Genomic DNA, 11,114 nt, shown 5'->3' on the forward strand with positions numbered 1-11,114 from the left:
GTATCATACAAACAAGCAGTTCTATCCAGAGGCTTGTTAGCAGCCAGAGTAGGAGAGCCATTTCACCCACCCACCCACCACATATACTCCACTACCCTCACTTCTTTTTCACTCTGCTGGTCATAGGGAAATATGAAATATAATGGCCTTTCAGCTTAGAAATGAAGGATTGTTCTATTACACCTAAAATAATTAGTATCATTCCATAAGCAGTCTTGACATTCAGGTATTGTGTCACCCAGGCTAAGCACCTTTGCATTACTAGTTAAGAGGATACAAATGGGCCTTCTCTTTCACCAACGTCAGAACTTTCTATCAAGAGTTTATTAACATTCAGTGAATATTGGAGACATTAACAGTTTATGATTTGACATGGTCTGCATAGTGAACTAAACTACTGCTTAGTATGGAATTAACAGCCCATCCAGTAATGTTGAAAATAAATCATTTGAGTTGGGTAGAAATATTAGTGGATATCGTTTTTTGAGAAGTAAAACAAGTTAAAATAGTGCATTGTTGAATTTTTTCAGAGACACACAATCTACCAAAGCAACCTCCTCTTGCTCTCGCAATGGGACAGGCTTCACAGTGTCTAGGTCTGATGGCCCGATCAGGAATTGGATCCTGTGCATTTGCCACAGTGGAAGATTATCTACACTAGCTATGCATCTGAAGGTGTCCATGGTGTATAATGTGGCATATATTCAACATGAAAGTAGACCAACTCTGCCAATTGGGAGTTTGGATTTTTTTTAATTATGTACTAAGGACAGGTCTGTTGCTTTACATTGCTTCCTAGTTTACAGCATGATGCAAATGATTTTCTAAACTACTGTTAGGAGATATTTTCCATCTTTAACCAGAGTTAAATATCATCAGTAACATCAGATTGAAAAAACCTTTGAATTGTTACAAACAAACCAAAAAGTTCTGCCTTCCTCTTGGAGGACAGGGCAAAATAGATAATGTTGTGGATGTGTTAGTATGTGGGTGATGTAAACTTCAAGCAGGATAATTTGCCAACTTTCACCCTCATTACATAGATCAATCAAATGTAATTTGCAAACTGCATATGTACCTGACAGTTTGGCTGTATAGTATTGATGGGAAGAAATATTTTTAATGTGTACTGTAAAACTTGAAATACTCAGGAGCTGAGTGAATATGTTTGTTGCTACTTACAATCTCAATCTGTTTCCTAGTGATTTTTGTTTTAACATGGTCGTTTCAGCTCTGTTTCCTGTTTAACTGCAAACAACTTATGTTGTAGACTCACCTGTTTAACTGTTGTATCATAACAGTATTACATGTCAACACAGTGTGGTTATGGCCTATTTATATAAAAACCAAATATTTAGTCAATTTCAGTCTTAATTTAATCTTTGTACACCCTGCATTTTAAAAAGTGCTTAAATGAGTACTCTATTGCAATAAAATGTAGTGATACCATAATTAATCAGCCATTAAATACTTACATATGGTAGGATTGCTACCTTATTTTTCTGCTTGTGTTGTATTTGGGATTCAAGTAGATAAAATTTAAATATTTAAATTTAAACACTCTGGTTTCTCTTCAGATCATATAAATCTTTCACCTTTAAAGTATTATTGCTACATCAAGTCACATATCCTGGACCAAAATCCTGTTATGATTTAAGGCTGATGCAACTAAATTAAGTGCCCTGAATTATTGTGGTTAACTTTTGCTTTTTATAAGTATATATAACTGATATAAAAACAGAAATAGTTATGTAAGTGGTTAGCAGAATGTTTACCTATACCAAGTGTTAATAAATGCAGGCAATGGATACCCAAAATATGATTCTCATAGGTCGGGCCCTATACTTATCCTATACATTATGCAACAGGGGGTCTATATAAGAGTGAACGTTTGTTTCGTATTGGACATTAAAAGGTAGCAAGATTGGATGTTATACAAAACTTGATCTTATCCTATAATAGGACAGAATCCAAATGCATGCATTTGCTTCATTTTTTTGTCTGAAGGGAATGAAAATAGTAGTGTTAATAGTTCTTTCAGATATTAAACTAGGACAGTTTTATGCTTTCACCAGAAGAGATCTTGCAATAATCTACCTGTGCCTCTTAATGTAGTGGCAAGGAAACATTCCTGAATTATTGAGTAAAGAACTTATATTGGGCAAAATGGTCCAATTTTATAAACAATTGTTGATGCTTTTATTTGGTAAAGCCTTTTGGTCTCACTGTACCATGCTCTTAACCATTTGCTTTTCTGACCTGACAGGTTTGTTGGCATGGCTCATGGGCAACATTAGCTCCTGCTGAAAATTATGGATTAAGGCCCCACTTGAGCAAGATTGTGTTACCTATATTATGCTCGGTTTTGTAAAGAAGGGTTACTACTAGCAGTAATTTAACAGCACACTATCTCAGGTCTATTCATAGAATGAGAAGGACAGTGTAAGTCTCGTATGTCTCCAAGCAATTTTTTTTAAAAAAATCTAATGAAAAGTGCATCATCAGTAGCAGAGTGGAACATCCCCAAGGCTGCAATAAGCAGAATATGCAAGGTGAAGATTTAGCCACCCATCATTGTCAGTATTGAACAGCCCATTTGTTACTCAGCCTACTCCTTAGCTATAGCTACAGATATAAAGCTGCAAGGCTTCAGTTTCTGCAAAGTCAATCTACTGAGTCTCCATATTCGAAGGGATTATGTGGTGACCCTTGAATGCAATAACCACTAGAGTTAAAATATATTAGCTTCCCAAGTAAGTATCTTTGTTCTTTGAAAAGTAGGATAGGAAGCTTTTGAACTTTGGTTGTTGGAGAAAACTCTTGAGAATACCGTGGACAGCCAAAAAACAAACAAACAAATCAACTCAGACTTCTCACTTGAGGCGCCAATTGACCAGGCTCCAGTGATCCTATTTTGGAATAAAACAGCTCTGTCGAGAAGACTCTCATATGGGGAGGAAAAAGGATGGCTCCAGACACAGTGTGATGAATACACCACTGCTAAGAGACCTGAAGCATCAGATTAGTGACAGATAAAATTTATGTGGTTGCTGAGTCAGCAAGTGTGTCTCTTAATGCCAGCTGTTATCCCAATTCCCATGGAGGAATAGGGAGAACAACAGAATTTGAGTAAAAAGCCAAATTAATATAATCCAGTGATGTCAGGGAATAATACTGAGATCTTAGGGGAGCCATCTTCCATTACCTAATTCTAACCAGGATTCTGATCGAGATGCATAGATCTGGACTACAAGAATTATGGGATTACCCCATCAAGAGACAAAAGACAGAGAAAAAAAAGGCTTGCTCAATTACTTAAACTCTTAGGAATAGTAGTCCACATAGGCATACTGGATACCTGTTCCCGAATAGCTCAATTTTTACAGTTATTTCTGATCAGTATAAAATCCATTTCAATGAAGAAGATCAGCATCCAAGTTTAACTTTTTTTACTGGAAAGGAGCCAAATAGGAAATAAATTTCCTGACAACCTGATTTCTTCTTTGGACCTACTTTGGAGTTGACTCCTGAAAAAATTCAGGAGTGGATTAGAATTATACCGTTGTCTGCTATAAGTATTCTTATTCTGCTATAAGGCTTCTTGTATTGGACTATTTGGCTACGCCTCTTACCCTAATAAACCAGGGATAGGCAGTTAATGAATTAGGTATTCCTACTGATTCACATCTTGCTTGTGGCTCCCATAGGCATCTAAGTATCAGGTAGGGGAACAAGCTGCTTGTTGGAACATATACTAATTCCATGGAATTATTTTCAGGCAAACCAGATTCAATGTTTTATGTTTTATTAATATTTCCCATTTTTGCAAACCTATATACAAATTATTTCAAGATAGATCTTCTTTTTACAGCTGGAATGTACTTTCAAAAAACACATCGTGGGTACAGTAGTAAGTCAAGTTACATATGTTGGAGAGTTAAAAATCATTTTTGTTAAAAATTATTTTAGCAAAAAGAGTATCAAAATATTTAGGAAACTGATTTCTCATTCAATCAAACCTTATTTCAACTGAATTCAAAAGACCCAGATAAAATTACTTTTAGTTGGAACATACCATTGCAAGACCCTAATTATTTTCCAGAAGGTTATACTTTTTAATTCTCTGCAAAGTTTAAAAGAAAACATAAATCATAAAAATGTTAATATATAAACAATAGCAAGGACATTACATAATTTAAATACAAGATATTTTGCAATGATATTGTACATAAGCAACAGCAAAATATTTCAGGGAATTACTTTTGAAGATACCCAATGTTTTGTAAATCGAGTAGCTTTTTCTTTTTTTACTTTACCTAGGGAACAAGAAAACATACAATTAGTTGAAAAAAGAAGTCAAGAATGCTAAAGTTGTTGCTATACGTTCCATAAAAGCGCAAATTTGCCACTGTTTGAGCAATCCCATTTAAGAAAACATCTTCCATTTATTCTCAACAGAACCTATATAAAAACAACTAAAACTATAAATCTACAGCATATAGTATTCATGAACAATTTTGGTTGTGTTTGCCATTATGGAGCTTGTTCATTTTATGGTAATCAAGCAGAAAGGAAAAAAAATCTTCCACCTCTGGAATTTGTGTTTTCTGTATCTTTCTGTAATGTCGTGGATTTGGTGGCCCAGAGAGACAAAGTACCTTGCCTCTTGTATTCCTCACCTGGTATCAAAACTCATATTTATGTGACAAATCAGACATCCACTAATATCAGAACTCACTCACCAATCTTGAAGGAATAAATACAAAAATGTCTATTGTTCCTGGGAAGCCTTTACAAGATTTGCAAACTAAAAAGTTTTTCATTCAGGTCTTCTACTCTTCACAAACTTAAAATAGCCTTATATATAAACTACAATTCTCAAATAAACATATCTATTTTGTTTTCCTGGCAAAAATACTGAAGCAGTTTGACATGTGCTGCTCTGCGTCCCTCCCCCTTTCATTTTACATGGTAGCCTACAATCCTGGAATCTCCTGATGATTTTGCATCTGACTGTTACCAGGTCTGACCCTGTTTGCTTTTTAAAAATGAACTAAAATTAACTATACGTGTTGTCATATGTGACTGTTCAAGACCACAGGTGCTTTGAATGGTAAGACATTTTACCATTAAGTTGCTCAGTAGTAAACAGTTCTTATCTTAAATTACATGGACAGCTTTATTTCACACTCAAGTTTCATAATCATATCCCAGGGGTATAAATGCCTCACATGTTACAGACATCTTTAACTACTTGTGCTTTTATTACACTTAACCATATTTATATTTTTCATATGTGGGATCATGTAGGAAATTACCATTTTGATGGAAGGTCCTTCAAAATAACTACAGCAATTGCTTTGGACCATATTTTTCACTTTTAGTACATGTTCCTCAGTTAAAAGTGAAACCTAAGCTTAAAACATTGAAGTCAATAAAGGCACAATCACCACAAAAGCTCTCTTAAATTGCTGTATGACAAAGGAATATCATCTTACCCCAAGATTTATTCACAAACTGGATCGCAGCTCTTTTAACTGCATTTTTCTTGTTTCCAACCGAAAAATATTGATTTGCTGGAAAAAGAAGAGGATTTTAACTGAACTGTAGTTTGTCACACAATGTATTTTCTAAGTTCATTATGCAAAGCTCCTTTACCAGTAGTTCGATTGCAGCTTGCTCCATAAAGATGTTTCTGTATAAAGTTTTTGGCATCCTGTTGCTGTTGATCGGTTAGCTCCTGGTCTTCTAACCGTACAGCCATGTAATTTGGGGGGCATCTAATGATAAAGGAACAGTTAACATATTTACTGTCTTGCTTCCCTACTTCATTTTACAGAAGCAAAACCACATTTCCTATATTTTAGCCAAATTGACTCAAAGCAATAATATGCAAACACGGTAACTCTTAATCTAAATATATTTCCATTATTCATGTATTTACCTACTTAACACTCCCTCACCCTCATGACTTTGGGCAGGACTGTTCAACTCCCAAGACTTGGAGCAGGTTTCCAATAAAATTAATGCTAGATAAGGAGGTAGGTAGATGTGGCCTGTTTAAGTTCAGATTAAGCAGTTGAATTTGAAGAATTGCAAGTTGCAGCATGAACTCTGACCAAACTCAAGCTTATCAACAGTTTTACTGTTTCAAATATTTAGCTTACATAAAGTGATGCCATTTGCAGAGTTTGTCCTTCATTTGCAACTGGTACCTCAGGTTTAAATGATTGCAAAAACCTGCTCCAAACAAAATGAATGTGCAATAGCAAATCTCATGTTATAACCACATTTAAGAATTACTCCAGATCACTGCAAAGCCCCACCATCCATAATACAGGCGTCTTCACCATGCACCAACATCAATTCTACAGCTACAGGTACAGCCTTTTGAAGCTAAAATAATTTCTAAAAGTTACTGCAAGAGCGACTTCCATTTTAACTAACTGTGGCCTCTCTTCTTAACGAAATTTAATTTGGAGCGTTATGAAAGTACAGCACAAAGTAATTTGAACCTGCGGAAGACAATGTATCTACAACTGCCTAAACGAGAATGTTGCTTTTATTTGAGAATAAATTGGAAATTGGTTTTCACAAAAAATGTTCTCTTTTCTTGAAATTACTGTAATAATTTAGTTCCTCATACCAAATAAGAACAACAAAGTTAGGGCTTACTAAACCTGGGCCCTCTTAAGTATGGATGTCTATCTCCAGAATTATCCTCATGCTAGCTAATAAATTCAGAGCATTGGTCTATATATCCAGAGGGTATCCAGAACTGGGAAAGCTAAAGTAAGCCATACCTGGTTGCTAAAATGTCCTCTTCACTCTCTTTTTCTGAATCGTCTTGATTTTCAACTTCATCTTCAACATTCTGATCTATAAATCAATACATCTGCTAAATATTAAATGCCTTAAACTAATTTTAAATGGGATTCTACAAAACCCTTGCTTATAAATGTGTGACATAAACTGATGACTCTTGTTACCAGAAAGAGTTACAAGTTTGGGATCCAGCCTAAATGGAAATTTTGAAAAATAAATAAATAATACCATGGTAGGCAGGAATTGATCTGCATGCATAATTTCCAGAGGCTTTGATACAAATCCTCCATAAGCCTGAATTTTGATAGAATCAATTAGGAAAATTTGATAAGCTGCTTAGGAAAAATCCCTCAATCATTTTTATTAATATATTGTTTAGAAAATATAATTCATTCTATTCAGTATTTGCTGGCAGATACGGTTATTATGCTTGGTTAGCTAATTTTAGCATGACCTACTGATGCACAACTTTGCTTAGTCCCCCAGAAATAACAAAAGGATAATAGTTTTGTTAAGAACTTTGTCCCTCTACAAGGATAAAGCCAGAGTCCTCCCCTTGTACGTGCTCATGGATGGAGACAACTCTGCTAACCAAAACTTAAGGTTTACATGATGTTCTATTCTTCCCACGGCAAACTTGTTAACAATCAACTTGGAATGTTTTTTTAATCTGAAAAGAGTGACAACACAAAAATACCAACTTAAAAAAAAATACCTAGAATTATTTACTGATCAATATGAAGAAACAGTAATATTTTTCTATGTAGTGTCTTATTGACTAACTTTCACATCATTTTTCTAGACCACTTAGAAACATCTGAAAGACGATCAGAGACAGAGAATTTATATATTCATCTATTTCATATTATAAATATATTTATATTATAAATAATATGAAATAATATTAAATATTACCTTTTTTTTTCAAATGGTGATATTCACCTCTATCTTTGTTTGCCATATTAGATTACATGTGAATCTCAAATTGCACTTTTATACTATTCACAATAACACAGTAGAGGTAACATAAAAAGTAGACATATATACCTTGGTCCTCAGATGTCGAATTGGTGCTAATGGAAGAAAAGTTGAGAAGAATTTAGGATGAGATTCCATAATCTATAAATAAAAAGTTAATCACATGCAGTCAAATTATCAATACTAAGCTAATTAAAATACATGAATTTAATATGACCGAAGGTAAATTCCTCACATTCTTTCTTTTCAGAAATTGATAGGAGGTTTTGAACTGGAGGAAATAATTTAGCTATCTTTCAGGTAGGTACAAAAATAGTCAAGTACTTGACACATTAACAGCAAAAGATTTCAATCATCACAAATTACTTTTCATTTCACAAATGCCCCATACAGGTGGTCCTTGTCATAAAACCATAATGGAGCCCCAAATTTCTGTTTCTAAGTGAGAAAGTTGTTATGTGAGTTCTGTCCCATTTTACAACTTCTTGCCATGGTCGTTAAGTGAATCACTGCAGTTATTAAGCTAGCAACACAGTTTTTAAGTGGCTTCTCCACTGCTTGTGCGTCAAGGACTACCTGTAATACAATTTGGTAAACATACAGTACTGTCATTTAGGTAAAATCAAACCTGAGAAAATGATGGAATTAACTGTTTCTCAGGATAACAGACAAATATAAACTGTAGCTCAAAACTTGGAATAGTTACTGTAGCCCAGAACGTATCTGCTTACCTGTTCTGTGTGGATGCCAACTCCTCCAAGACATTTTCAGGAAGCAGCTTTCTTTTCTGAGAAGATTAAATTTTTCCAATTAATACTATTTCTAGTCATTAACGTAGTCCTCTAATATTTTGGGGGGGACATTGATTAGTTATAAACTATAGATCTAGTTAATTCAAGGCAGCAAATCTAAGTATGAAAATATAACATTATAACACTAATGTAATACCTAAATCAAGCACATGTTGAAATGGGTTAGAAACGTCATATCCTCCAGATCTGAGTGTCAAACTGGCGGCCCATGGACCAGATGCGTCATGTGCAGAGCATGCCCATCCCGATTCCGCAAAGGCAGAAAACATCGCAATGTCACGTGATGTGATTGAGTTTGACACATGCACTCCAGATGTTTCCTATCTACAACTCCCAAAATCCCTAATCACTTGTGATGCTAGCAGAAAATATCTGCATAATAAGTTGCTTGTTATTGTCCCATAATTTTTAGTTGGTAATAAGAGCCACTACGAAGTTTACTTTTGCAAACTGCCCCGTGTTCTGAGATTAGAAATGGTTTTCATGGTGGGAAATAAATCCCTAAGAATAGTTTATTTCTGTATTATTTACTATATTCAGCACATATTCCCTTTTCATTTTCATTGCTTAAATCTGTCCAATCTGATTCTCTTCGAATATGCTGAACAAAACTCAATCAAATCCAGCTCACTTGAAATGGTAGCTGAAACATTTACAATACAATAGCAACCCTTAGGCAGCTTTTCATTCAGACAAATCCTTGTTCAACAATTTCGATATGTTGTTACAAATTCTCAGATAATCAGGAGGCAGTATATGTAGTTAAATTTACAGTGAAGCATGATTAAAACTATAATGAAGTTTATTCAAGGTAGGGTGTAAACATGTTTGAACCTTTTTAAGTTTAACAAAGCATTGTTAACATGAGATACAAAATTACCTTTTGTTCCTTAAATAGTTCTTCTCTATGTCGTCTCTTTTCTTTCAATATGGCCTTTTCTCTAAGAAAGCAAAATAAGACATGAATGGATTACAAAAATATGCATTGGCTCCACAAAGCTGAATGCTTTCACAAAATGCTGCACACCTACAAGGGGATGTAATTCAAGGTTTTCCTGTTTTTAAAAATATGGGATGTGTCCCTTTGGTTAAAACCTGTATTATTGCAATGCATATAATCAACACCCAGAACAGTAACAGAGTTGGAAGGGACCCTGGAGGTTTTCTAGTCCAACCCCCTGCTCATGCAGGAGAACCTATACAATTTCAGACAAGTGGTTGTCCAACCTCTTACTAGAAACAATCAATGATGGAGCACCTACAACGTCTGGAGGCCAGCCATTCCTCCGATTCACTGTTTTGTTAGGAAACCTCTTAGCTCTAGGCTGGGTCTCTCTTTGATAAGTTTCCATCCGTTACTTCCTCTCCTGCCCTCAAAGGCTTTGGAGAATAGGTCGACTACCTCATTAAAAATGATACACGAGAGGCAACTTTACAAATTGCTTACATGAAGACTGAGGCCAAAGAAGGCCAGGGGGGAATGGAGGTACGGAAGGGAAATCCCTACTGAAAGCTTGGCCAGAAAAAACAATATCGGACAAAGGGCCACTCCTGAAAACTGCTTTAAATGCAACCTCCCGCTGCCTTTTGGCTTCTCGGTTTTGCTGTGCCGGAGCGGCGCTCCCAGGAAGGCGCGCAAACGGCAGGGCAGGGCGGTCAGGCCATCCTTACCCCTCTGCCCCGGTTCTCGCCTTGGGTGGCGGAGGGTTTGTGTTACCTGCGGGCCCGCTCCCCCGCCAACCGGCGCTCCTCCGCAGCCGCCTCCCGCGCCCTCTCGAAGGTCACCTCCTCTGGGGCCTCGTCGCTTTCTTCTCCGTCGGAAAAGGGCTCCATCGCCTCAGCACCACCACTGCGCGCCGCCATCTTGCTAACTTAACTTCCGGTTAACCTCGAACTCTTATCGCCGGAAGGAATCCGCCGGAACCTAAAAAGACGGGGTTGGGAGGGGGGAGGGTGTTCGCTAGGCACAAAGGTCTTCAAACTCTGCAACTTTCAGACTTGTGGACTGGAGGATTCTGGGAGTTGAAGTCCACAAGTCTGAAAGTTGCCAAGTTTGAAGACCTGTGGCCTACGGTACTTCAGGCAGCTGGCAAATAGAATTTTGAAATAACCCGAAAGGCGATCTTCGCCTTCATATTAGATACTTTTAAAAAACACACACAAATAAATCATATTTGGTGGTTTGTGGAGACAGCAGAAACCATTTACACCAGGGGTCCCAACCTTGGCAACTTGACGACCTGTGGACTTCAATTCCCAGAATTCCTCAGCCAGCTATGCTGGCTGAGGAATTCTGGGAATTGAAGTCCAAAGGTCTTCAAGTTGCCAAGGTTGAGGACCCCTGATTTACACTACAGTGTAAAATACCTGTCATTAGTCCGTTAAAGGATTTTTATAAGGACCATGGGAAAATCTGTAGAGATTCTCAGTCATCCAGGTCATGGTTGTCCCAAAGGTGCTTTTTTCAGGAGGCAAATGGGCTTTCTTGGTTTTTCTCTT

The 11,114-nt window shown here is 36.5% G+C and overlaps 2 protein-coding genes across 2 annotated transcripts in view; one reads left to right on the forward strand and one right to left on the reverse strand.

The window, feature by feature from the left end:
* RANBP9 (RAN binding protein 9) overlaps window positions 1-1,452 on the forward strand; it is a 39,011-nt gene extending 37,559 nt beyond the window's left edge. The window contains exon 14 of the mRNA XM_032223239.1: window positions 531-1,452. Within this exon, the coding sequence (XP_032079130.1) occupies window positions 531-661 (131 nt within the window). The 3' untranslated portion in view covers window positions 662-1,452. The remainder of the gene's footprint in view (window positions 1-530) is intronic.
* Window positions 1,222-10,515, reverse strand: NOL7 (nucleolar protein 7). Its single transcript, XM_032223241.1, has 8 exons — window positions 10,333-10,515; window positions 9,496-9,556; window positions 8,535-8,590; window positions 7,873-7,898; window positions 6,804-6,879; window positions 5,659-5,780; window positions 5,499-5,576; window positions 1,222-4,316 (listed from the first exon to the last, which is right to left on the reverse strand). Exons 1-8 carry the CDS (start codon window positions 10,476-10,478, stop codon window positions 4,249-4,251), a joined length of 633 nt encoding a protein of 210 aa, XP_032079132.1. The 5' UTR covers window positions 10,479-10,515; the 3' UTR covers window positions 1,222-4,248.
* Window positions 10,516-11,114: the final 599 nt, after the last annotated feature.

The sequence above is a fragment of the Thamnophis elegans genome, chromosome 8, assembly GCF_009769535.1.
Source record: "Thamnophis elegans isolate rThaEle1 chromosome 8, rThaEle1.pri, whole genome shotgun sequence".
In the NCBI taxonomy this organism is placed as follows: domain Eukaryota; kingdom Metazoa; phylum Chordata; class Lepidosauria; order Squamata; family Colubridae; genus Thamnophis; species Thamnophis elegans.